Raw genomic sequence first — 27,983 nt, 5'->3', positions numbered from 1 at the left:
GTAAGACACACAGGATGAGTAGTGCTAAAAAAGTACAGCCGTTAGCCATTTTGGCAAAGTCAATTTATTTGTTAGAAACCAGGCCAATTCTACTGAAAGTAGGACATGCATGTATCCACACCCCAACAGGAGAGAGCATTCATAATCAGAAAGAGAGAGGACCAGCCTGATCTATTGCTACTTTCATTTCCAAAGTGAGGCTCATGACAATATGGCTTTAAACATTATGGGCTAGCTTGAGACTTTAAGAGTCAGACCTGGGTAAGGAATGCCCTCTGCCCCTACCCCTTTACTGGGTGCAGCATGCTTCTGCCACATCATCTGCCTTTGCCCCCACTCTCCTGTGTTAGTTGGGCTGATGGGAAGCAGAGATAATGTGATGCCTGACCCTCTCTAACCTCTGCCCCGCACGCACCTACCAGAGAGGGAAGGGAGACCCCTGAGGCTTTTCTCCCAGATGGTGGGAGAACCTGACCACACCCAGGTGGCTCCAGCACAGACCCCACTTCCTTACTACTGACAAGGGGACCTGCCCTTTGCAGGCAGTTAAGTCTCTCTGGATGGGGGAATCAAAAGGAAAGTCAAATCCCCCGATGCATTGGAGGTTATCCCCTTCCCAGGGTCTCCCAAAGGTGTTGGGTGGGGGGGAGCCCACAGTAGTGCCAGCAATACCACCTGCCTAGGAGTTTTGAGAGATCTCTCTGGCAGGGCCGATGAGCGGGCTTAGATTGTGAGTTCACTGCACACTCTGTAGGGCTGGGGTGAAGATCGCTTGGCTGTGGCTCGAGGAGTCACTCCAGCAGCCTTCTGCTTATGGCAATCATGCTCCTCGCCCATCTGTCTGCAGTTTAGTTTCCTCCCTTTTAAAGGCGTCCTCCCTACCATACACTGTTGGCAGGGCTGAGGGGAGGGGGCTAGGCTTGGCACCCAGGATCTGGCCCTGTCCTCATCAGCATGGGGTCTATAACCCCAACACAGGGAGTACCAGGGATGCAGTCCCCTACCTTCCTTACAGGTCCTGAAGCCATGTTTAGAGAGTGCTAATGCAGCAATGTGGGGTGGGATCTTATGCCCCTGTAGGCACGGAGGCCTGTGTCATACAATGTGTGATTTCATAATGAGCTTCATAATGTTTGGCATTCACTGGGCGGATGAAGCAAACTCAGCAAAAAGATGGACGGACAGGGCATGGAGCCTAAACTAACCACTTACTTCCCAAAGAGAAGGGCACAATGTGGGGTAGGGGACACTGTGAAGGGAAGCCATCACTGTTCCTGCTTGTGCTGCCCTTCCTCCACCTTTCATGAACACTAAGAGCTTGTGTACACTTACTGGGGGTTCGACGTGTGGCGATCAATGCATTGGCAGTCAATTTAGCAGGTAAATTGACCACCGATCATGCTCCTGTCGACTCCTATGTTCCACCTGAATGAAAAGCACAAGGGGAGTTGACAGGAGAGAGTCTCCAGTCAACATAGCATAGTGTGGACCCTGCGGTAAGTAGATCTAAGTTATTCATGGAGCTGAAGTTGCATAATTTAGATCAATCTCCCCACCACCACCATCACCACCCCCGTAATGTAGACAAGGCCTAAAATATACAACGCTTGAAGATTAACCCAGTTGCCCAGCAGCTGGAATGCAACTTGACGAGCAAAGGGCCCCAATAAATTACAATGTAGCAAACGCTGTCTTCACACAAAACCTTGCCCTGTTCTCACAGTGTAATTTAAAATACTGACGGAATTCCATACTCTGCCTACGTGTTCTTGTTTTTGGCCTCTGATGCCTTTAACGCGCTGGGTACACTCTTGGTACTTTGCATCTTACCCATGAAAAAATCATAAAACCAGAGAGGAAAATAGCAAAAGGTACATAGACCTAGGTAAGCCCTTTTGCCTGGAGTGTATAAACCATGTGGACTCTTTGCCAGTAAAGCATGGAGAACATCATCTAATACTGGAGAGAGGTCAGAGGCACAATGAACTGGCATGTGCAGGAGGAAATTTTTCAGTGCTTGAATGTAGTCTTCACCATAATCTTTCTTCACATCTGGTGTGAGATTCTCCAGAAGATGCTTTTCTTGCTTAGCCCACAGCTCAGATGTACCTTGTATGCCTGGAATAACAAACTAAAGTTTATGAGTACCTGGGCTTAGTACATTAACTTGACAATCCAGTTCAACTGGTAAATAAGTACATCGAGTCTTTTCCTCCCTATCTTGTTCTGCACATCTAAACTGCATCAAAAAGTTTCATTATTTGACAGTAAACCCGAAGTTCTTAAAAATATAACAAGAGTATGGCTAAGTTGCAGCTAGGACAGGACAGCCTACTGTAAAGTATGGATTGAGTATCACTCCTTTTTCATCTTTGCTAACAAGCTTGTACTTTGCTAACACAAACCATATCTAAACACAGAGGAAGAGACAGGAAATTTTAGAGCCCTTATGAAAAACAAACATTTACAGTTAGGCCATTCCAAGTTATTTTCCATGGAAAGTGTAATGGGGGGTTATAGATAAAGAAAATTCTCTTTGCTTTTTAATGTCTTTGTAAACACAATTTTTAGTGCTAATAAAAGGTGCTGGATAGATAGCACTGGAAACTCAACCCTTCCATTTTCCTCCCCAGAAGAACAACCACATCCACAGAGACTGGGAATGCGGGCGTCCTCATAATGCTCTTCTACAGGCCCTCAACTGTGTTCTGTAGGGCCTATTCTGCAAGTACTTAAACTAGCGAGCTAGATACCACTACTTTGGTTTCCACTGAATGCTTGAAATCTCTTCTGTAACTTGTAACTTTTGTGACATGGAAAGGAATTCTGTAGAAACCTGGTTTTCTTCTCTAACAGGGTGGAGAGAAGAAGAATTTAGAGTTGAAAGGGCTATTGGAATGTGGGTAGGAGAGATTAAAAAGATAGGGGCCTCAGTTACATAGTAGAAATGAGTAGCACCTTGAAACAATGCACCAGGACACCCATTATGCAGACGGAACCCATTACATAGGAAAGCTGTTTGATAAAGAGAATTAGAACACTGTCGCATGCAATTTTACCTATTATTGGCCAGATTTGAAGTTCTTCATTAGTTCTTGTGGCTTCCTTAGTCAAGTCAAACCCAAACTGAAGTCTGTTTTTCATTTTTGGCAAGGCAGGTAAAGGCAAAGAGAAGAAATGATTGCCTCCCCCATTAGGAATGACTGACAAACACATAGCCCCGGTCTACACTACGAGTTTAGGTTGAATTTAGCAGTGTTAGGTTGATTTAACCCTGCACCCGTCCACACAACCAAGCCTGTTTTGTCGATTTAAAGAGCTCTTAAAATCGATTTCTGTACTCCTCCCTGGCAAGGGGTTTAGCACTAAAATTGACCTTGCTGGGTCAAATTTGGGGTAGTGTGGACGCAATTCTATGGTATTGGCCTCTGGGAGCTATCCCAGAGTGCTCCATTGTGACCCCTCTGGACAGCACTCTCAATTCAGACACACTGACCAGGTAGACAGGAAAAGCCCCAGGAACTTTTGAATTTCATTTCCTGTTTGGCCAGCGTGACGAGCTGATCAGCAGAGGTGACCATGCAGTCCCAGAATCACAAAAACTCCAGCATGGACCGAATGGCAGGTACAGGATCTGATCACCGTGTGGGGAGAAGAATCCATGCAGGCAGAACTCCGTTCCAAAAGACGAAATGCCAATATATATTGCCAAAAACTCCAAGGGCATGATGGACAGAGGCTACAACAGGGACACGCGTGAAAACTAAGGAGCTCAGGCAAGTCTATCAAAAAACAAAGGAAGTAAAGGAGAATCCCTTCTCCCCGGCAGCCAGGAACTGTTCATCACCCTGGAGCCAATACCCTCCCAACCCTCCCAAGGCAAGCTCCTGGACCATGAAGCTGGAGAAGGCACCTCTGGTGAGTGTACCTTTTAAAATATAATATAGGGTTTAAAAGCAAGCGTGTTTAATGATTCATTTGCCCTGAAGACTTGGGATGCATTCGCGGCCAGTATAGCTACTGGAAAAGTCTGTTAACGGGTCTGGGGATGGAGCAGAAATCCTCCAGGGACATCTCCATGAAGCTCTCCTGGAGGTACTCTAAAAGCCTTTGCAGAAGATTTCTGGGAAGGGCAGCCTTATTCCATCCTCCATGGTACGACACTTTACCACACCAAGCCAGTAGCAAGTAGTCTGGAATCATTGCAGAACAAAGCATTGCAGCGAATGGACCAGGGCTTTGGTGGCATTCAAGCAACATCTGTTCTTTATCTCTGTGTTAGCCTCAGGAAAGTGATATAATTCATGGTCACCTGGTTGAAATACAGGAAATTTGTTTAAGGGGACACTCCGAGGTGCCCGTTCCTGCTGGGCTGTTTGCCTTTGGCTGAAAAGAAATCATCCCCGCTGTTAGCCAAGCGGTGGGGGGAGGTCCGTTCAGGCTGAGCTGTTCGCGTTTGGCTGACAGGGATCTTCCCTGATACTAGCCACGCGATGTGTGTGTGTGGGGGGGAGGGGTGAAGCGATCATCCCAGAGAATTGGTGTGGGGTTTGTGCTGCACATTCCCCCTAAAACTGCACCCCCTCTTTTTAAATGGCCAACCCAACGGGCTTTGCTTGGTATTGGAAAGGGGGGTGCTGCTGTTTGAAACCATTCCCACATGTTATGAAGGTTGAAGAAGTTGAAACCCTTTGCCTTACCATGTCTGCCTGCAAGCCAAATTCTGTTGCCCAGCCGAGCATGTGTGATATCTCACACTAAACCGGCAGGCACGCAATACAAGAGGCAAAATGCGACCTTGTACCAAAAGCACATGTGCTATGTAATGTGAATCGCTTGATTCAGTGTGAAATAGTCTTCTCTTTGTTCTCTAAAATCAGGGCCAGCTCCAGGCACCAGCTTTCCAAGCAGGTACTTGGGGCGGCTGTCAGAATGGGGTGGCAGTCCGTGTCCCACGGTGGCAATTCGGCGGCAGCTCCACTGCTCTTCCCGCCGCAGCGGCAATTCAGCAGTGACTGCTTGGGGCGGCAAAATTGGGAGAGCTGCCCCTATCTAAAATGTGTCTTTTTAAATACTACTCTCCCTTTTTTTCCCTCCCGCAGCTGCAAATGTTTCTAAGCTCCCCCTATCATCTCCATCCCAGAGGCTAGATTAGAAGGCAAAAAAAAAAAAAAAAAAAGCACTCGTGATGACATGTTCTCAGAGCTCATGCAGTCCTCCCACACTGAAAGAGCTCAGCAGAATGTGTGGAGGTGAACAATGGCAGTGTCCAGGAAAGCATTAAATGAACACAATGAAAGGAGGGAGGAGCACGATGAGAGGAGGCAGGATGCAATGCTGAGGCTAATGGGGGAGCAAAGTGACAAGCTCAGGCATCTGGTGGAGCTGCAGGAAAGGCAGCAGGAGCACAGACTGCCGCTGCAGCCCCTGTATAACCGCCTGCCCTCCTCCTCAAGTTCCATAGTCTCCTCACCCAGATGCCCAAGAACACGGGGCGGGGGCAGTGGGGAGGCTACGGACATCCAGCCACTCCACCCCAGAGGATTGCCCAAGCAACAGAAGGCTGGCATACAATAAGTTTTGAACTGTAGTGTGGCCTTGTCCTTCCCTCCTCCACCACCCCACCCGGTGCTTCCCTCCTCAACCACTCCTACCTTGCAAGTTTTCCTCCATTTGTGTGATGAATTAATAAAGAACGCATGATTTTGAAATAATAATGACTTTATTGCCTCTGAAAGCGGTGATCGAAGGGGGGAAATCGGTTGGCTTACATGGAAGTAGAATCAACCAAGGGGGTGGGTTTTCATCAAGAAGAAACAGAACTGACACCGTAGCCTGGCCAGTCATGAAACTGGTTTTCAAAGCTTCTCTGATGCGCAGCACACCCTGCTGTGCTCTTCTAATCGCCCTGGTGTCTGGCTGTGGGTAATCGGCCGCCAGGTGATTTCCTCAGCCTCTCACCCCGCCATAAACGTCTCCCCCCTTACTCTCACAGATATTGTGGAGCATCCCATAACGATGGGAATATTGGTTTCACTGAGGTCTAACCTACTCAGTAAACTGTGCCAACAAGCTTTTAAACGTCCAAATGCACATTCTACCATCATTCTGCACTTGCTCAGCCTATAGTTGAACTGCTCCTGACTACTGTCCAGGGTGCCCGTGTACGGCTTCATGAGCCATGGCATTAAGGGGTAGGCTGGGTCCCCAAGGATAACTATAGGCATTTCAACATCCCCAGTGGTGATTTTCTGGTCTGGGAAGTAAGTTCCTTCCTGCAGCTGTTCAAACAGACCAGAGTTCCTGAAGATGCGAGCGCCATGTACCTTTCCCGGCCATCCCACATTGATGTTGGTGAAACGTCCCTTGTGATCTACCAGTGCTTGCAGCACCATTGTAAAGTACCCCTTGCAGTTTATGTACTGGCTACCAGGGTAGTCCGGTCCCAAGATAGCGATATGGGTTCCATCTATCGCCCCACCACAGTTAGGGAACCCTATTGCAGCAAAGCCATCCACTATGACCCGCACATTTCCCAGAGTCACTACCCTTGATAGCAGCAGCTAAGTGATTGCGTTGCTACTTGCATCGCAGCAGCCCCCACAGTAGTTTTACCCACTCCAAATTGATTCCCAACTGACCGGTAGCTGTCTGGCATTGCAAGCTTCCAGACGGCTATTGCCACTCGCTTCTCAACTGTGAGGGCTGCTCTCATCTTGGTATTCTTGCACTTCAGGGCAGGGGAAAGCAAGTCAAAGTTCCATGAAAATGCCCTTACGCATGCGAAAGTTTTGCAGCCACTGGGAATCATCCCAGAACTGCCACACTATGCGGTCCCACCAGTCTGTGCTTGTTTCCCAAGCCCAGAATCAGTGTTCCACAGCAGGAATCTGCCCCATTAGCAACATGATGCCCAATTGCCAGGGCCCATGCTTTGAGAGAAGTCTGTGTCCGTGTTCTCATCACTATCGTGATCACGCTGACATCGCCTCCTCACCTGCTTTTGTAGGTTCTGCATATACTGCGCGAGGCGTTTACAATGTTCACAATAGCAGCAGTGATCTGAGTGGGCTCCATGCTTGCCATGGTATGGCATCTGCAGGAGAGCAGAGTTGCAGCGAAAGCGGTGGATGACGACGGATGCCACGAGAATAGATTTTTATACAGAACGACGAGAGGACTTGCGAGGTGGATTCATGGAACCAGGAGAGCAGAGTTGCAGTGGAAATGGTTGATGATGACGGTTAGCAGTCCTACTGCACCATCTGCTGACAGCAGCACCCAGAACACAACAGCAGTGGTGATGGTGAGCTGAGCTGAGCTGAGCGGGCTCCATGCTTGCCATGGTATGGCGTCCGCACGGAAAAAAGGCGCGAAACGATTGTCTGCCGTTGCTTTCATGGAGGGAGGGGCAACTGACGACATGTACCCAAAACCACCGTGACAATGTTTTGCCCCATCAAGTATTGAGAGCTTAACCCAGAATTCCAATGGGCAGCAGAGACTGTGGGAACTGTGGGATAGTCACCCAGAGTGTACCGCCCCCTAAGTCGATGCTAGCCACGGTAGTGAGGACACACTCTGCCGACTTAATGCGCTTACTGGGGAAATACGCAGTTGACTGTATAAAATAGATTTCTAAAAATCGACTTAATTCCATAGTGTAAACATACCCTTAGGCATGCCACTGCCTAGTCATTCACTACATTCTATTCATCAGGAAAGGCAAAATAAGGTTTTCAATCATCCCTTGGTAAAGATTATTGCCTAAAGGTTAGCTGCTTGGAAGCGAAAAAATTGCTCACTACCTATGTGGGGGGGGTTGGTGGGATTTTTTTTTTTTAATTCCCTTAAGAAAGGTGACTCAGTTTGAGTAATGGAAGTGAAGTATAGGAAGTAACTGTGACTGCTAAGAATCATTCATGACTTTTACTTGAGGATGTTGGTCTCTAAGGAATAATCTGAAGGAAGAAGGAGAACTAGCTGAAATGTCAAATACGTACATGTTCTGAAGCCTGCTGGATGAACTGCAGCAACTTTAATTCCCCATTTGGCAAGCTCCTGCCTCATTACTCCGGAAAACATGGACAGAGCGGCTTTTGATGCACCATATGCGGCAAATCTTGGCATCGGAATGCCTCCTACAGGAGCAATATAAACCATGATAAAGTTTGATTCCGGTGCTTTCTGGGCTACTGAAACTTTATTTCAATAATTTAAAAGAATGATCATAGCATAACCCAAAATTATGCAGCTCTCACTGAGGTTAAAGACAAGACATCGCAGGACTCATTTTTTCTGGCACAAAAAAAAAATTCTTAAATCAGCAGTAGCTCGAAGCAGCTGCAGTCAGAGTCACACCCGGTCATCAGTCACTTTTAAACACAGGGAGAGTAAATTGTATTGCATTTTGGGATAGAATGCAGAGAATCACAATTGCAGTTAGATTCAGAAAGGGAAATCACACAGAGAACATGTTAGATAGTGTTAATAATTAAGCAATGGTGTTTTGTTCTGTTGTTTTTAATGGGTGAATAAAGGCAGTGGATTTGAAGTCCCTGTCAGTTAACACAGTCTCAATTCCAGTTTTAAAGGCCATGTCTACACTACAGAATGACAGATTTCAGAGTAGCAGCCGTGTTAGTCTGTATCTGCAAAAAAGAAAAGGAGTACTTGTGGCACCTTAGAGACTAACAAACAGCTCACGCTGTAGTTCACAAAAGCTTATGCTCAAATAAATTTGTTAGTCTCCAAGGTGCCACAAGTACTCCTTTTCTTCTTACTACAGAATTATGTCGACTTAACTTACGTCGGCATATAGCTACCACAGTTATTAAATCACTTGTATATGTCCACACTTGACTCCTTATGTCAGCACTGCATGTCCCCACCACAAGCACTTGTATCAATTATAGTGTCAGTGTGTGAGGCATCGTGGGATGGCTTCTGGAGGCCAGTAACAGTGAATGGAAGCAACACAGCGTCTACACTGACACTGCGTCGTCCTAATTATTTTGACCATGTCTCTACACTGCTTGGGGAGGTGGTGTTACTAAATTGGCTGAGAGAGGCACTGACGTTGTCAGGAGTCAAATTTAAGTGAAGACACTTCCACAGGTAGGTCGACGCAACGCATCTTACGGCAACCTAACCATGTAGTGTAGACCAGGCCTTATAAAACCACCTCATATACCGGCAGTAGATTCTTCATGTGTTTTTAACATCTGCTTGAAAAAAGTGAGATTAGAGCTAGGAGAAATTTATTAGGCCAAACCAAACTTCGTCCAACTAAAAACAACATCAGTAAGGTGCCGGGAGCCCAAAGGTCACAATTACATTGCATAAAAGGGAAGAGATATAGTCACAGGTCCCAGAACGCATTGCGCTATTTCAATCCAACCAGCCTTCCTTAGGATCAAGAAAACGCAACAGCTGGAAAACAACAAGAATTTTCTTGAAAAACTCCAAAAGCAATTAAAAATTTAGCAAAATTTGGGAGGAGAAAATTTCCAGTTTTTCAGAATTTGTAGTTTTTGAAAACTGAAAAATTTTAGAAAACTAATTTTTTATATGAAAACTTTTATTTTTGACAGAAAATTGTCAACTAACTCTCATAGGGATCTTTAATCTCCAAAGGCCAGGCTTTTACAGTGGAGACGAGGATGGCTGCAGGAGAGTATAGAACCCCCGGTGTCAGATTAGAACTCTCTTCCAATAGGTCATCAAGCCCAACCCCCTGCTGCACCCACAGTTAGTCTCACTGGGACTTCCATTACATGCTCAAAATAAGACACACATAATGCCATGCACTGTTATTAAAAGGCCATTTTAACTTTTTTTTATGTCTTTTAAAGGAAAAGACATTGAAGAAATCTAAAGCAGATTTACTATAAACCGTCTAGTCATCCATTCAGTTTCTTACTGCAATGACCAAAGACACAGGTTAGCTTCAGATAAAAGCAGAGAGTCCTTGTTTTTAAAACAGTCCAGTCAATTACTCATTGTCTTCTGCGTAATCCGAATTGACATTAATTCCTTCTTCCTTAAACCAACAACATTGCTTTCCTTTGAGGTCACTCTAATCTTAACTCTAGTTAAAGAGCACCCTTCCCCCAGACCCAGACACAGGCAAGCACAGACCATGCAAAATGCGACTTCCTTAACAGTTCTGCTAATGTTTTACCAAAAGAATGCACACCCCTTTAATATAGGCACACATTTACCAGCACTGGCCAGGGTATACATGCATCCATGTAAATACAGTATTTGTAAGTAAAGTGGGTGTGACAAAAGCACCCCTGGATTCAAACCCTACACACTACTGTAATCATCTTTGTACAAAACATGCCTGGTGAGGTATCATTTAAAAATGATAACTTGCTGGTCAGTAATATGAACGTGAAATGAACGTAGCAACAGTGTATGTAAAGTTATGAATTCCTCGTTTGATGTTATTAGACCCATGTTCAAAACCAGACTACACTGCATAGGTAAAAGTTGTTAAACAGGTCTATCCTAAACAAAGGAATGTGTGCTTATCTCAATTTACATATAAGTAGTAAACAGGGTCCTCAGTTCAACAGGGGGAGGAGAGAGCTGGAAAAAGAACAATTTGCATTTCAGCAAACACAAATGGGTGGGGGAAGAAAGCATGGCACGTCCTTGACACCAACTCCATGTCACCTTCATCTTTACTTAAATTACTTTTGAGGGGTAACCTTCAGAACCACTTCAAAGGTTCACTAGAATATAAGAAAGGGGCAGAAAACCCCAAGTTCTTTCTTTCACCTCAGAAACCAAACGCACCAGCCCCTTTGGGCCTCTGGGAGAGATCCTAACCAAGGAGTGGCTCAGTCACCATCTTGCTGGAAGACAGTGGGTGAGAAAGGCCATCTTAAATGAAGCCTTGAACCAAACCTTGCTAGATTAAATTTTAGACTTTTACTTGCATGTTTTCACTTTTATTTGCTGGTAGCGATTTCTAACTTTCTCTCCCATACCTGAATTCACTTAAAATCCCATCTTCTTTTGTTTATGACTTGTTTTATTTTTAATCTAAACCAACCCAGGACAGTGTTTAAACTGAACTGTTTGGTAACTCCAGTCAAAGTTGCAAAGTGCTGAATATTGACATCTTAAAGGGGCAATGAACTTTAATATCCCACCATAGGTGTTGCACATAATAGGCCAGGGAAAGCTAAGGCTTCCCTGCCACAGCCCCTGCCGTGGGACGCCGGGTTGCAGGTTTTTACTTATTCTTATGTGTTATGCAGGTTCCATGGCAGTTTAGGAGACTGTATTTTCTATTCAGCTTCTGGGGTTCATCAGTAATCTCCCTGGACTCCAGAGAGATTAATGGTGAACCCTGGAAGCTGAGTACCAGATACCAGCTCCTCAGCCACCCTGGAACCTGCATGGCGCACTCAAAAAGCTCAGCGTTCTTCCGCTGGGTGGCTGGAGGAGGCTACTTGGGGCAGCCAGGTTACTTCAGCAGCAGGGGGGCTCAGGGTTCCAGTGGGCCTGGACCTTCTCTGGCCAGAGGGGGGTCTTGTGCAGAAGGGGGCTATTCTTCCTGATTGGGGTGTCTACCTACCACCCATGTATCCCACTGATTGCTCCAGGAAAGGACATTTCAGAACACATGTTTTGGGGGAAATTCGGGGCTGGGGAAAGCGTGGAGTCACCTTGCCGGTTGGTAACCCCGGCTGGTGGAAGCCAATGGAAATCTGTGGTATTGCAGGAGGCTCCAGGATCCAAAACATTGGATCAAGGCTGCCCAATACATAGACAGAGTGCATGCTCGTTGCTGATTGGCAGCGTCCATCCCAGGCAGAGAGCCAGAGTGGCAAGGCACTCAGGGTTCTAGAGTAAGAGGTGACAGATTCTCTCACTGATCTGGATTGCAACCCAGAATGTGACAGCAGGATCATTCAATATGCCTCTAAAAGCAAGATATTAAAAGGTCCCTAATTGCTAATTTTGTGCCAGAAATAAATTCTGGGGCATAAATGATAAGAATTTAGGCATCTACCTAAATGCACCTGCAATGCAAACTTTATACTCACACATTAGTCTGGTGTCTACATGCTATCATTTGTGCCTGCAATGGACGTTAGGTGTTAGACACAAAATTAGAAGCCACATTTTGAAAACAAACCTTGTGTGTAATGTTTCTAATGCCAACTCAGTACTTCCAATTCCATTAAACCTGTGAACACTAAAACAGTAAACACGCTTTTAGGTTATGTGGACAGGCGCCAGACATACTAAAACACAAAAGATTTCAAAGCAAAAGTAAGGCCATCTCCTGTAACAGTTCCCCATCTTTAAAGTGGGACTAATAATGTTTCCCTACTTCCTGGGGCATTTGAGGATAACTACACTGAAGATTGTGAGGTGCTTCAAGATCTACTGATGACAAGCACTATGTAAGAAATAGGCATTATTATAAACTGGGAGAATTAATGGAGCACAGTGCTCTCCTTAGCTGGGCAATGCACAGCAAGACACCCAAGCCATTGGCTTTGTGGTGATCACAGACCTGCGTAAACGTATCAGCTTGTCACTCCGTGCCCTCAGCTGGCTTCCTTCCTTCCTATTTTTCGTACATCTTACTGCTTTCTAGACATTCTTCACAAACCAGATTCAGCAGCTGAAATTGGCAAATGTCTCTGCTCTTACATTCAGCACCTAGCTGCATTGCAAACAAAGGTTCAGAGCAGCCAAAACAAGTCAAAGGAACATTTTTAACGAAACCGATACAGTAACCCTTTAACTTGTCTTCATCAAACCAAACTCTCTTCTGGCAGTGTGGGATCCTGCAACTAGGAGTTCTAACACCTCAGCTACTGGCTGCCAGCTCCTATTACTGCACCTGTTTCCAAGTGATCACCCAAATTAAAAAAGACGGTTTTAAAATGCTCGATCCACTGTTTCCTTCACTGTAAAATTATAAGGCCTCATAGATATGAAAACATGGAGAGAAGTCCATCATTGCACAGAAATGTGACTTTTTTCATTGACTTGCTGAGGAAGCATATAATTTGGGGGTAACTAAGTTAGGTGGAGCCACACACACAAAAAAGGGTGAAATTCTGGATCCATCAAAATCAATGGCAACATTCTCATTGACTTCTATAGGGCCAGGATTTCACCCAGAGTATGAGCACTTGAGTTTGCTCGTACCAGAGCCAATGAGAAATTGCCATATACTTCAGTGGGAGACAGCTAGTTGAAATACAGATCCCTTGTTATGTCACGTCATCTCCAAATTTATACCAATGCATTTAAAATTTGGGTAAGCCAACAGTCGTTGCTCAAACTAGTGAGGTGGACGGTAGCCCCGCTGTGCGTTCCCAAGTACCACTTACGTGCATGAATTTGGCTCTTCTGTGACAAATAACTGTGCCCACAAAACTGTATTCGCAAATGTGGAGGCTGGAATAAAAATACGTCCCTCAACATGAATTGAAATCTTTTTTTATTTAAAATATATTTCAGACCTTAAATTGTTAACAAGCTATTCTGCCTGAGTGGGCTTCAACACTGTCACACACAGAACCCTCCTGAATGGACACGTATAAGTTGTGTTCTGTTTGGGGACCACCTCATTGGACCCCCTGTGTTCTTTAAGCCCAATTTGTCTAAACAGTGCCCAAGCTCTGCCTGTGGGTGGGGTCCCTAGGCAGACTCCTGGGATGCAGATCTTTTATCTAGCAGCCCAGTCCCTGGGACTAATGCTGACCTCTCAGAGTTCTCTGTAGCTTAAATACGCCCTACCCAGAACTCCACCTGTGGGAGCACTCAGCGTCTAACTGCTCAGTGGCGTGCAAGTAAAAGCCAACAGACGTACCCACTCTGCACAGGACTGTAAACACACATACTCTTGATTTAACCTGAGGGGTATGCAGACCTAGACAGAAATCATAATCTCCCTGACTCAGTTTCCTCACCACCTTGGAGAGTCCTCTTAGGTGCCCAGGATCCTTCCCCTTCAGAATCATGGCTCTTCTCTCCCTTTCAAGGTGAGCTAGTTTTCTAGGACCGTGGTTGGGGCCACAATTAGACAGAAAACCCCCACTACGAAAGCCTGTCCCTCACTCCTACCCAAAGCTTCCTGATGTGTTGCTCTGTGAGTCCCTCAAGTTTGTTTGTGTCAACGGGTCCTGGAACAAATTTTAGTGCTAAGAGCCATTGAACCAATCTGCATATGACAGAAACCCTGCATATGACAGAAACCACTTCAAGCCAGGGGATCCTTCAGGACCCCCCCTCCTCCCACCTCTAGTTCCAGCACCTATGTTTGCGCCCCTACCAACACCTGGTTTCCTTGTTCTCCTGGTGGGGATTTTCCACCTATCACATCCAGATCTAGGCATGCTAGATTAATATAATAACTAAGAGTTAATTTCTCTAGGATGCTACTGTTTTTATCCTATAAAACTCTTCTTCTCTATGGGTTGGTTACCAGATACAGTCACTAGACAAAATAGATGGTTCATTACAGAGGCCTATAGATAATGAAATAATAAGCAGATATGGAATTCTGAGAATTAGCAAATAGAGATATAATGACCAAAACCTTGTTCAATATTTACATCAGGTAATTTCTAAATAATTATTGGTATAACACCATCAACTTGAAAATTTAATTTAACTCACCTGCCATACTTGAGATATTAATTAGCCTTCCTTTGGATTTCCGAAGTAACGGTAAAAACATTTTGGTCACCTCTACATGCCCAAAGAAATTCACATCCATACACTGCTTGTAAACACTCATGGGCAGCAGCTCACCATCTGCAGTAAACCCCAGGATTCCAGCATTGTTAACAACACCCCATAACCCTGAGGAAGAGAAGGAAACGTACACTGCTGTTACAGAGTCCATGCTGCCAAAGAAGGTAAGTAAACATCACTTCCCTAACAAGGAGAAAGCACAACTGTTAAAATGCCAGCTTCTAGTCTGGTTGGCCCAGCCAAAACCAAAGTTAGGATGCTGTGCAATTGTAGGTACATGTGCCCACATTGCACCTTTCCTCCTCTCAGCCCACTTGCTTCTTGTGGGTGGCACACTAGTGCCATTTGACAAGGATCCCGTTTTTCGCGTGCTCCATAAAGCAAAAGTCTCATCAATATAAATATCCTTACAGGTATAGAGGTACAGAGATGGGGTGGGAAATGCAGCACACACACACAGACACTTTTTCAAATAGTGATGCAATGGAAGCCCCTTGCAAGAGGTATCTGCACACTACCCCATAAAATGTCACAGAAACCATACCTGTATTTTGCACCATCTCTGAAATGTTAAGATAGGCTTCCTTAATTTGTGAAGAACTGGTTATATCCAGCTGCAGGACACAAAGTCTCTGGGAACAGCTTCTTTTTAATTCTTCAGCCCCAGGTCCTTCGCTATTCAAGACACCAGCAAATACAACAAATCCTAAATTGTCAAAGTACTTTGCCAATGCATGTCCAATTCCGGAATCACTTCCTGAAAGCAACAAAATCAGAAAGACACCTTAGGCAAAATAAAACAAAAACTCCTTTCTAAACAGTGCTGTAACAATGTTTGTTTCTGTTAGTTTTTTTGGTTCACTGACTGTTCAGGAAAAATAATTGTTTTGATTCTGTCTGAAATAATGCATTTTTTTTTTAATTTTCATTGAACCGAAAAATTAAAAAACATGTGTTTGGGTCAAATGAAACATTTTGTTTGACCCTAAAAGAAACATTTGGTTTTGTTTGGGATGTGTTTTTTAATCTTTCAAAATAAAATTAAGATAAAATGAAGCAAATTTCAAAATGAAACATTTAATATTGGGTTTTTTTTTTATTATTGTGTGATTTTTTTTACAAAAAAACTCAGTGAATTTGACACAAATCACTGGAATATTTTGGTTCAACTCAAATCTGCATGGTTTGGCAAAAAAAAAAGTTGACTGAAAACTTTCGCACAGTTCTTCATCATCTATTAAGAATATAACAACAATGTAAAATGACTGCTGGAAAAACCATGCATACATCCAAATGGAGGCCAAGCAAAGAATCTTAGAAAATTGGTCCGTTAGTGCATCGGTGTTTAACATGCAATATAAGTAGGCCTGGCAGAATTCAATTTTTGTTTTTTTTTATAATTTTGATGGGTAACAGATGTTTATTTCTAAGCATTTTATTAGATTTGGAATCTGTATAAGTTCTCACATTGCAGGAAATTCTGTGGCTTGGACAATGATTTAATTGCAGTGTTCACTGAGATTCAAAAAGCTAAACCTTTATAACCTTTCAAATACAAACTGTCAACATCACATGTCAAAATATACAAAGCAAATATCCTTCAATCAAACTCTAAGTTCTCAAGCAGCATTTTTCGTACTTTACCTCTCTGCAAATTTTGATTATTGATTAAAAGTATTTTTGTTGGTTTGTGTGTGTGCTGTGAAATTGACATTTACTGATAGAAATCTAATCATTCCAAGCCTAAGTATAAGGAAGTTAGGTACAGCTTTAGGAGCAACATCTGTGGGAACTTGGAGACTGCCTATGAAACCCTATCCTTTATACATATAAGAAAACACAGCTGAAAGACTCAGAGAGAATGTCTCCCAGTAGGTCAGGCTCTGGAGATGATGGCTTCTGCTCATTTCATCACAAACAGGTGCACCATTAGGATTTGACTCCACATATACAAGAGAAATGGAATGAAAAATGCTGAATTGCTTCAATGCAAGATAGCGTTCAGATTGAAATATTGGTTGTAGCAAAGCTGTTCTGTGAAAAAAGCAAAGCAAAATCTAAGAGATATCTACTGTTGCAGGTCTTGAAATCTCAGCTGAAACAGACAATCTTCCGAAGTACTTTTGGATCTCAAAGCAATCACTCTGCAAAATGACTTTCGAGCCAAGAGAGATTACATTATGCAAAATACAGTCAGAATATCTGTGTACAGAAGGCAGCTCTTCTGGTCACATTCTGCCACCAAACTGGAGAGAGGCAAGTGGTTTCTCGGTCTGCAAGGGAGCCCACCCCTGTATGGAGGATTTATCCCCAAGGCTCATAAAAATACTTCTGAAGAGCAAATTTCTATCTGTAGAACAAACCAAATAGCACCAACTGTCAAGGTTGGGGTTTTTTTTCCCAGAAATTGTATCAGGTGAGAATAGTTCCCCGTCCTTCTTAATCACTCACCCCTACTTCAGAACTACAGGATCTGAGCATTGTGTTCCAACCCAATACACCATGGGGGGAAAACTCTGTAACGTGTCCAGCAGAAGCCCGTAAGTAAATTTGTTTGACATTGCTTCTCTCTTGGTGACAGCTGTGCAGTTCCACTCATCGTAGACAGTGAGGAGTATTTACTACATGAATGCATTCACCAGTCTCTCACCTCTCTGGGAAATCACTGCATCCTTTCACACAGAAATAACCACAAAAGTGTGGGAGGGGGTGGGATTGGGAAGTATCTTGTTAAAATACTGGCAACAAATCCTTGATTCTCGCCTCTGACCCTTCCTGCCAAACAGAATCCTTTGTTTGACCCTTCCTCACTTGCTAAGCACTGTCCTACCTCATCTCCTCAATGAGATTCCTGAGGAAATGGTCCAGGAGGAGCTCAGATAGTGTGGCCATAGTGGGAGGGGCCATGTTAAGTTTGTGTTTGAAAGCTATTATTTGCACGCCAAAGAGTGTAATGCTGAGTCTCAGAACGTGGATGTCCCACATTATAAAAAAGAAATATCGTTAAGTCATAACATGCCTCCTTGTTATTCTGTTCTGTCTGGGTTTTTGCACTGCACTCTTTCCTGTAGTGCATTAAACAACTGGCTACACATCTGCACCAAAGAAGCTCTTGCACTATGTAATGTACATTGAAGTCAAGGCTGTTACACTACCATATGGCTATTTCACATAATGGAAATTCATTGGCTAGAAAACCCCTGACTTCCAAATAAACTACGCAGTATGGCTTAGACATCTGAACACAGGCTTACAAGATAGCGCTTCTGAGCCTAATCCTAGTCCTGACATTAAAACTTTGCGGCCACAGGGAAGTCATTGAACCTCTCTGCCTCAGTTTCCTCATTTGTAAAACAGGGATAATACTGCTTACTTACCAACCTCACTGTGGGCTAGTGATGATTAATCTCTGTAAAGCACTGTGAAGAGTAAAAGTATTATGTATTATTGGTGTTGGGCCCAATCCTGAAGTTCTTACTGTAGCAAAAGTCCTGAGTCAATGGAAGTTTTGATTGCAGGGTATGGCCCAGGATTATTAGAACACATTCAGCACATATTTTATTGGTTACATGCGTCTCCTAGCCACTAAAATTAAATTGAGTATTGTTTAGGGTTGCCAACCCTCCCGGTTTGGCTCAGGGTCTCCTGGAATTGGGCTCAATTTCCTGGACGATACTGAAGCCAATCCAGGAGATTTTAGGCCACTAACAGTCTGGCAGTGCAGCAGGGCTAAGGCAGGCTCCCTGCTACCCTGGCTCTGCGCCGCTCCCAGAAGCGGCCGGCATGTTCAGCTGCAGCTCCTAGGTAGAGGCAGGGCCGGGGGGATCTCTGCAAGCTACCCCCATCCCAAGCGCCGACTCAGCAGCCCCCACACCTGCCTAAGGCTCTTGGAGGGAGCTTGGGTGAGGGAGGGGTACGGGCTCTGGGATGGAGTTTGGGTGCATGGTGCAGGCTCTGGGATGGGGCAAGGGTTTGGGGTGAAGGCCTTGGGAGGGAGTTTGGGTGCAGGAGTGCAAGTGCTGCCCTCCTTCCGGAGATCACACCTCAAGATCTGGCCGAACGGAGTACTCAACACAGAGAGGAAAATAGGCAACAGGCTAATCCCACAGCAATTTCCCAGCCTGAGCCTGTGGAGATTGAGCAGCCAGAGGAGCAGCAGCCTTCAGCGAGGGCTGCCCCACCATGACAAGCTGCTTGGATAGAGGAGATGTCAAGGACAGCCTCCTTCGATGACTTTGACCTCCTTGTAGACAGACTCACTATAGACCTGTCTGCAGAAATCATATCTGGGAGGAAGGGAACTCAGGAGAACACACCGACTGCGCACAGAGCTCCTACGTGGAGACATCACCACCACCACCAGAGAGAAGCCAGGAGAAGGAACATTAGTTGCCACTACAACCCAGCAGCAGCATCCAGGATCCAGAAGCTCTACCAGTGAAACTGCCCTAAGGCTATGAAAGATCCTCGTCAGGCCTTCATCTTAATGCGCAATCCTGTCAGAAAGACTATTCTCGTACTTCAAGGGTATGTTTGACTGTGTAGCTCAGAACGACACACAGCGTCCAGAGTGACTTCATCCTCTACCCCACGTTGACTATGCAGAGGACCTGGAACAAGACACATCATGGGAAGTAGAGACCAGACTTACAAAGACCAAAAACACAGCCCCAGGAAAAGATGGCATTCACTATAACATCCTGAAAAACAAGACCCCAGTTGCCTGGTATTAACTGCACTTTTCAACAAATGCAAAACAGTTCTGCCGCACTCCTAGCTCCTGGAAGAAGTCTATGATGCTGCTCGTCTATAAGAAAGGCGCACGAGACGACCCCAGCAACTGAAGACCCATCTCTGCCTCACAGCTAGGATCACAGACTGGTTGGTGAACAGAGGAGCCATCAGCTCCATCCAGAAAGGCTTCATATCATGTGAAGGCTGCACCACCACCATCCACTCCATGGAAGGAAAGACACCTCAAATTCCTATCCATAGCAGCATGAAGCAAGGCTGTCCTCTCAGCCCCATCGTTTTCAACTTACCCATGGGGCCACTCATTCGAGCCACTTCCACCAGGCTAGGCGGTTTCGGCCTGAATGGCTACAGCATGAATATCCTTGCCTACGCAGACAATCTGCTCCTGATCACAGACAACCTCAAGTATCTCCAACAAATGCTTGACATCAACAGACAGGCTGCCAACTGGATGGGACTCCGCTTCAATGCTAGGAAGTGCACAAATCCCTGCATTTCAAAGGCAGTAGAAGGGACTCAATCCAGGCAACGTCTGTTCAGATCCAGGGTGAACCTATGATCTTCCTCAAGCCCGGGCAAGCTTACCAACATCACGGCATGCCAGCATACCATCGCGGAGATCCTATGAGATGTGGCCAGGATTGACTCCTCCCTACTGGCACCATGGCAGAACATCAACGCCTTGAACACCTTCCTGATCCCACGTATCTCATTCGTCCTGAGGAGATCTGCCGTGGTGAAGATACCTCTGAACAAGGCAGACAACATCATCAGGCAGCTGGTGAAGAAGTGGATGTTTCTTCCCCAGAGAGCCAGCAATGAACTGGTGTACAGCTCGCACAAGTAGGGCAGTGCCAATATCCCTCAAAGGGGAAATCTGTGCGATGTTACAATGATCACTCATGCCTTCTGCCATGCCTGGACACCATGCTGAGGAACACTGCAGAAAGTGCTATGCGGGATGTCATCAAGAAGTGAATCGCCAAGACCCTCTCCAATCAAGATGTCGCCACCTACCTCAACAGCTTGCTGGAAGGCAAATTTGGAAGAGACGGGGGAGACTTTGCTTCGCTCTGGACTCTTGCCCGCAATGCTACACGATGACTGGAGAAGCTGCTGGATGTGGTGTGAGGAACACCAGGATTTGGGAGTCCTGGTGCCACAGGTGAAAAACACGAACCACACAATCCTCACTCCGAAAGCTAGATCCAAGCTGGAGAGGATCCTGAAGGATGCCATCTGCTGCCACTATGTGGAAAACCTGAAGCGGAAGCCAGACCAGGGCAAGGCATTAGAGGTGACATGCAAGTGGGACACCAGCAACCACTTCTTCCCTGGGAACAGCTTCACCCCAATTTGCTGTCTGCAGGTTGATCCACAGGGCCCAGCTCAACTGTATTCCACTGAATGGATCCGTCCACCACAGGAATCAGGACAAGCAATGTAGGAAGTGTGGCTATGCCAACGAGACACTACCCCACGTCCTGTGTAGTGGGAAGCCCCGTGCGAGAGCCTGGCAGCTGCAACACAATGCCATCCACGATCGCCTGGTCAGAGCCATCCCACCACCTATAAGAAAGGTTACCAAGAACTCCACCATCCCCGGAACTGACAGCCAACTGCAGCCAGACATCGTCATCACCAATGTGGACCGGAAGAAGTTCATCATGGTGGATGGCACCGTGCCCTTTGAGAACAGGATCCCGGCTTTGCACGATACCCGAGATTGAAAGGTGGAGAAATATGCCCCCTGGATGACACCTTGAGAGCTAGGGGTTACCAGGCTCAGACACATGCTTTGATCATTGGAGCCCTGGGCGCATGGGACCCCAGTAATGAGCGAGTGTTGAGAGAATGCAGAATCGGTCATGCTACGCTTGGCCGATGTGGCAACTCATGCTGTTGGATGCCATCAGATGGGCGAAGGACATCTACATAGAGCACATCACTGGACATCAGCAATACCAGGAGAGATGAGCTGGAGTGCCAATGAGAAGCGCAGTAAGGAAAGTAACAAAGACTTCCCTGATAGATGGTATTTCCTAAATGGACAACCTTCCCTAATTCTCAATTACTAAGGGACCATCTCCACTCCTTGATGTATTTTGCTTTCAACAACCAAATCGCTGTACAACTTTAAATGAGTGATGTACCCGGGTATTGTACTTGGATGCTAATATCTAAACTGTATTCTTAAATTTATTCACCTAAATCTGGGTTATTGCTGATTATGTACTCTATGTATCATATGACTTTTAAAAACAAACTCTATTTGTAGATAATCTAAGCCCTGTACCCAGATGTACAGACACTCTGTTCTCAACCTATGTATTACATAATTTTTTTAACATTAGTTGTAGTAAAGTTTTTAAATCTGTTCTTTGACATGCCAGAACAATGCATTCTTGGGATAACCTCTAGGCAAACATGAAAGACGCTGCAGATGTCACTAAGACCAAACAGGGATTTTCTTGTTTCGATTTGTTGAAGTAAAAATCCCATTTCTGTGCTGAAAGCTCCACCTGCCCTTTCCTCTGCCCTGCCTGTTAAGTGAGAACATACTGTTATCTCAGTTTTCCTAGAAACCAACCCAGGATTACACTTACATTGTTTTTCTTAAATGCCGCTGTTGGATCAAACAGAAAAGGGATGGGGCTTATTCATGCACGTACCCATTCATCACATTCATTCCCTCACGCACCCCCACACGCACACAGGCGGAGAGTTACCGGAGACAGCAGAGGAAGCTGAAGCATTGTAGATCTGGTGTGTCCGCCTGCGGTCACGGATCCGGGCCGGCGAGCAGGTCAAGAAGCTGGGGGCTTGTGTGTGTGCCTTCTTCCTTGTGCTGGAACTGGGCAGCTCCTGTAATGTACACGGAGTTTCCCTTCTGTGTGTCTGTCACCGAGAAACATTCCCAGACCTCGTTCCTTTCATGCATATCAGGTTCTTCTTTTCTTTACAGCACCCCATGATTGCCTTCTTAGGGCAGATTACATCAGACACACCTGGCTCCTGGCTCTATTCTCCTTGCAGTTCCTCTCCACCCAGTCCCACATATACTCCCTTGTTCATACTTTCTCTGATTGCCTGATGGGGTATTGCAAAGCTTGGAGGTTTATACAAGCGGTAACTGAAAAGGTTACAAAGCTTAAAAGGCTATGCTAACAATAACTAAAGTTACAAAGTTTTCAAAAGAAAAGGAATACTTGTGGTACCTTAGAGACTAACAAATTTATTAGAGCATAAGCTTTCGTGAGCTACAGCTCACTTCATCGGATGCAGTGAGCTGTAGCTCACGAAAGCTTATGCTCTAATAAATTTGTTAGTCTCTAAGGTGCCACAAGTACTCCTTTTCTTTTTGCGAATACAGACTAACACAGCTGCTACTCTGAAAGTTTTCAAAAGGTTACAGAACTTAACCATCATACTAGCAATGACTGAAAAATTACAAATCTTACAATCCCATTCTGCTGGATTGTGCGGAGGCTTTACATAACACATACAATACAGAGATCTGCACTTAACTCAATTGTTAGCTGAGATTTACAACATAGCCTTAAGGAGGGAAAGGGTGAAGTGTTGGCAAAAGCAGACACGTTTAGCAATGACAAGGAGGAAATGTAACATTTCTTTCACCTGATTGTTAGGCACCTCTCTTGCTTCCAACCAATCCACATCCATCCCATACAAACCTGATTTGGGGCCAGCCCTGCTCCCACTGAAGTCAAGGCACATTCCACTCTTGAGATGGCTGCATTGCAGTGGAGGAAGACGTGATCTTTGTGCATATTTTGTATTTCAGTTTAAGGTTTTGTAAAATGCTTTTTCTGGGTTTTTGGGATGGACCATGATAAATATGTAACATATTATAGATTGTTATTCATACTATACGTTCCATTCTATGCATCTGATGAAGTGAGCTGTAGCCCACAAAAGCTTATGCTCAAATACATTTGTTAGTCTCTAAGGTGCCACAAGTACTCCTGTTCTCTTTGCGGATACAGACTAACATGGCTGCTACTCAGAAACCTGTCATATAGTTTGAAGGACTCGCAGACCCAAATACATGGCACAGTTCTCTGAAATGAGTGACAGAGACTCAAATGCTATAAAAGAGCTAAGACGATGCTATGGACTAGCTGAGGAAGAGAAAGCTTTACATTCTGTGGGATGAATTTCTTCAGCACATGCAACGTTTTCCTCCATATGGCTTCATGAGTCAGCATGTTGGATGTCAACTGGCAGGTTACGGGTACTAATAGTCAGATTAATGGTAGATTCTTCATCTCTTGATGTCTTCCAATAAGGACTGGATGATGCCTTTCTGGAAGATATGCTTTAGTCAAGCCCAAGTTATTTGGCCCCAAACAAGGGTATCTGGGTGAAATTCTATGCCTGTGGAGGTCAGATTAGATGACCTAATGGTCCCTTCTGGCCTTAAAATCGACGACCGAATCCATGAACAAAGATACAGAAGTGCCTTGACTTCAGTGAGAGCAGGGCTGGCCCCAAATCAGGTTCATATGGAACAGAGATGGATTGGTTGGAAGCTTGGTTGGAAGCCAGAGAGGTGCCTAACAATCAGGTGAAAAATGTTGCATTTTCTCCTCATCATTGCTAAACCTGTCCGCTTTCGCCAACACTTCACCCTTTCCCTCCTTAAGGCTGTGTTGTAAATCTCAGCTAACAATTGAGTTAAACGCAGATCTCTTTATTGTATGTTCTCACTTAAAAGGCAGGGCAGAGGAAAGGGCAGGTGGAACTTTCAGCACAGAAATGGGATTTTACTTCAACAAATCGAAACAAAAAACACCCTGTTTGGTCTTAGTGACATCTGCAGCCTCTTTCATGTTTGCCTAGAGGGAATCCCAAGAATGCATTGTTCTGGCATGTCAGATAACAGATTTAAAAACTTTACTACAGCTAATGTTAAAAAAAATTATGTAATACATAGGTTGAGAACAGAGTGTCTGTACATCTGGGTATAGTGCTTAGATTATCCACAAATACAGAGTGTTTTTAAAAGTCATGTGTACATAGTGTATGTAGGAGTGTAACAGCATACAGCAACACTCCACAACAATTTAGGGGAAAAAAGTGAAGAGAAATACAGCGTGTCATTAAAACTCTCCCTCTGGCCTTGTCTGCATTGGAGAAAATAACACTGAATTTGACTGGACAGCACCTTGCATCTACACACACAATTGCTTCAGTCACTGGGGAGGCAACAATTGGTGCAGCATAACACAGAAATGTGTTGGGGATAAGCCCTGCTTTCAACTGATTGTGTGCCAGTCAGCAATAGTTCAAAGAGGACAGCCTATACCTTTATTGGTTTAAGGCAGCCCTAGTGTGGATGCAAAGGCAAATCTTAAACCAACTGAAGGTGTACTGGAACTTGATTCAATGCAATATAATCAGCTGAAGCGCAACCGATTAATCCACACAATCTGGTGTAAATAAGTCCTGAGAAACTGATGGGTTTTTATTAAAGAATGACAAAATCTAAACGTCTTGCAAAAGGTATTAGAAAAAAAGAAAAGAGAAAAGCAATTCTCCAGAGCCCGGAGTGTAAACCTAGAGTATTGCTACAGATAATCAATTCAAGTTTGTGCATTCATTCACAATCATCTATTCCCTATTCACCCACTGCTCACATCCATCCTCATTCCATACACCACTGCAAATGAACCATGACTGGAAGCAGCAGACAGAATTTGGCTGAGCTACAAGAAAAGACGTGACCTTGCTGTTGATGTAGTTTTATCATTTGTCTTTTTTCACCTCAGTAATAACACTTGTCAATCCAAACTAAATTACTTTCTAAGTTTCTGTATAAACTCTCAGCCAAACAAATCAGCTTTACAACTGAGATTCAATCCACCCTTTCAGGTACAAATATATATAAAAACAAACAAATAAATAAATAAATAAATAAGAAAGGGCTATGAAGACAACTGAGCACCAGGAAATTGCTCCAGACAAAACAGCAGATTCAAATATTTAAATGACAAAATAAAAACATTTAGCAAAAAACAAACAGATGAGCAACATGTCACAGTTAGTTCATACAGTAGCAAAGCTCATTAGTAATGTTATGTATATGAATTTCCATTGTTAGGAAAACCTCTCATTCGTTAATAATTTCATAGAGATAGACAGATAAGGTACACATTGTGTGTGTATAATATTTTTCTGTATTGAATTGGATATTCTTTGGGACTATATTGTTTAAAGGTATAAGTCAAAAATAATTGTATGCATGTGCATAGTTTAATAAAAATATTTTTCAGAAGTAAACAAAGGTAACATTTAAAATGCATCTACTCATTAAAATCTTAGTTCTAAAAGATTAACAATCATAAGCAACATAATATGTATTTCACTAATAAATATTAGTTAAAGAAACTAGCAGCGCATCTTGAAAATCTATCTGTAAAATTTCTTTTCAAGAAACAAGGCCACTAAAAATAATAAAAAAAGCACAAAGAATATTTTCCTACATGATTTCAGAACATTTAATTGCCTGCAAAAAGAATGCTGGGAAAATTAATAAAAAGAATACAAGATATTTAGTAAATAATCTTTAAGATTACACAAATTTGTACAGCAGATCTGACTCCCCAAACTTTGCATGTTCCCTCTTACCTGTGATCAATACAGCTTTGTTGTCCACAAGTAACATTGTTTGAACTGGTAAGTAAATGTAACAGATGAGACATGCCATAGAGAACAGGATTAAGCCTACATAACTTTTCAGCGTGACAAAACAGAGTATTTCCAATAAAAGTAGCACGAGGAGATCACGGGCAAATATACACTTTTTCTCCACCTGGTTCTTCTTGACTTTGTAAAACGTGATTATTCCAAATGCTGCAGTCACACCCAAGCAGAGCAAGACAGAAGGGTCAGCTGTAGAGATGTAAGTGTCCATTCTCCTAGAGAGAAGGCAGACACTCATGCACTAACAGACAACAGCCTAGCAAGGTGTTGCTAAAGGCAGAGTGAGTTTTATATGAACTGGGTGAGGGGGTGGGGCAGGAAAAGAGGAATCTGTTTAGGATCCTGAAGTAAGAAAGAAATATTGCAAAATGAAAGACTGGTTTATCTGAATCATTTCTGGTACTGGTATAAATACTAGAACACTTCCCGTTCTCACCTCTTATTTTTACTGCATTTCAGCTCCACCCCAAACACTGGTTGGATAATGATTGACAGAGTCAGGAATGGACATGAAGTAGCAAGCCCTGGCCTAGGACAAAATGTAACTTTGACGTGTTTGACAACACTTAAATGGAGTTTCACTAAATAGAAAAACAGGAGTGTCCTTCCTATGAATTTGGGGGCTTGACTTCAGTGGATTTTACTTCTGATTTACACTGGCATATGTTGAGAATCAGGCCTGCAGTGTTTACTCTTTCTAATTCAAAATACGTAGCAGTCATTGCACTAATGTTACTTTAATATTTTCAGTGTTCCCATCATGCTATCATCACCCACTTTATCTCAAGGAAACACCAAAGCTAAACAAGATTGCCTTTCCTGGATTTAATGTGTTCCTTTGGATATTGACACATTCCGTACCCATATTCATATGATCACTGTGGTTTTGGTTGATTGAAATTGGAGGGGCTTTACCTCATGTTTCCAAGAATATGATTCCAAATGAGCACTAGTCAACGAACTTCAGACCAAATCTTGGACTGAACTTTAAAGGTTATGGTAAGCAAGTTTTGGCAGGTGCATGCTGTTCAAAATTATGTCCAACAACATGAAGGTTTCAGACAGTCAATAAATTAGATTAGAAATATTTAACATCTACGCTGGGGTATTTGAAGGTCTTTTTAAATTAAAAAAATAGTGTATGCTAAAACAGAATTAGCTAAAATGAATGAAACATCACTTAAACCTGTATCTAAGTACTAACACTTTTTAAACCATATTGGTCAATCAAGTTATAAACTGGGCTTACCCCAAGAACCCACTAACATGATTTTAAAGGTGTTAAATTTGTGTCTACTACAAGCGTTAAGTGATGTTTCAATCTTTTAGTTAATCTGATTTTAAGATGCATCTTTTTTTCTAGTCTACACAGAGTCTGAGAGATTACTGGGTATTTAAAAACAGTTTGGTGGCATGTGAATCCAACAAAAGATACAAGTAATTTTTCTCCATTCATGACTTTAGTTTTAGGAAATAATATTTTGATTTGTCATAAATTCTTTTAAAAGCTAATAAAAATATTTATGTATGGCTATTATCTAGTGTATATTTCAAATGAGGTCACTATTCCTTAGAAGACCGTGAGCCTAAAGGTTTGTTTTTAATTCATAACCAACCATACTAACCTATGTTAATTTACTTTGAATCATTTGAATCAGTCCCTTCTATTCGACATTGGTGAGGCCTCATCTGGAGTAGTGTGTCCAGTTTTGGGCCCCACGCTACAAGGAGGATGTGGAAAAATAGGAAAGAGTCCAGCGGAG

At 43.8% G+C, this 27,983-nt stretch overlaps 1 protein-coding gene across 2 annotated transcripts; it reads right to left on the bottom strand.

Moving 5' to 3' along the window:
- Nucleotides 1–48: 48 nt before the first annotated feature.
- On the bottom strand, nucleotides 49–27,973 carry HSD17B2 (hydroxysteroid 17-beta dehydrogenase 2). 2 transcript variants are annotated; one of them, XM_038367822.2, is made up of 5 exons: nucleotides 26,146–27,973; nucleotides 15,284–15,496; nucleotides 14,662–14,847; nucleotides 8,004–8,141; nucleotides 49–2,118 (listed from the first exon to the last, which is right to left on the bottom strand). In XM_038367822.2, exons 1-5 carry the CDS (start codon nucleotides 26,456–26,458, stop codon nucleotides 1,760–1,762), a joined length of 1,209 nt encoding a protein of 402 aa, XP_038223750.1. In that variant the 5' UTR covers nucleotides 26,459–27,973; the 3' UTR covers nucleotides 49–1,759. The 2 variants fall into 2 exon arrangements, with proteins under 2 accessions (XP_038223750.1, XP_043351206.1); XM_043495271.1 differs by lacking the exon at nucleotides 8,004–8,141.
- Nucleotides 27,974–27,983: the final 10 nt, after the last annotated feature.

Source organism: Dermochelys coriacea, chromosome 12 (genome assembly GCF_009764565.3).
Source record: "Dermochelys coriacea isolate rDerCor1 chromosome 12, rDerCor1.pri.v4, whole genome shotgun sequence".
In the NCBI taxonomy this organism is placed as follows: domain Eukaryota; kingdom Metazoa; phylum Chordata; order Testudines; family Dermochelyidae; genus Dermochelys; species Dermochelys coriacea.
Note: the sequence above shows the minus strand (reverse complement) of the source record. Positions and strands in the feature narration are given on the sequence as shown.

Excerpts from the sequence above, each read along its gene's own strand:
- HSD17B2 (XM_038367822.2), bottom strand. The coding sequence starts at position 26,458 with ATGAGTGTCTGCCTTCTCTCTAGGAGAATGGACACTTACATCTCTACA. Across the intron at positions 14,848-15,283 it reads AGAGATGGTGCAAAATACAG|GGTTATGGGGTGTTGTTAAC; the intron begins GTATGGTTTCTG and ends TCTCTTCCTCAG. Across the intron at positions 2,119-8,003 it reads TCCAGCAGGCTTCAGAACAT|GCATACAAGGTACATCTGAG; the intron begins GTACGTATTTGA and ends TTGTTATTCCAG.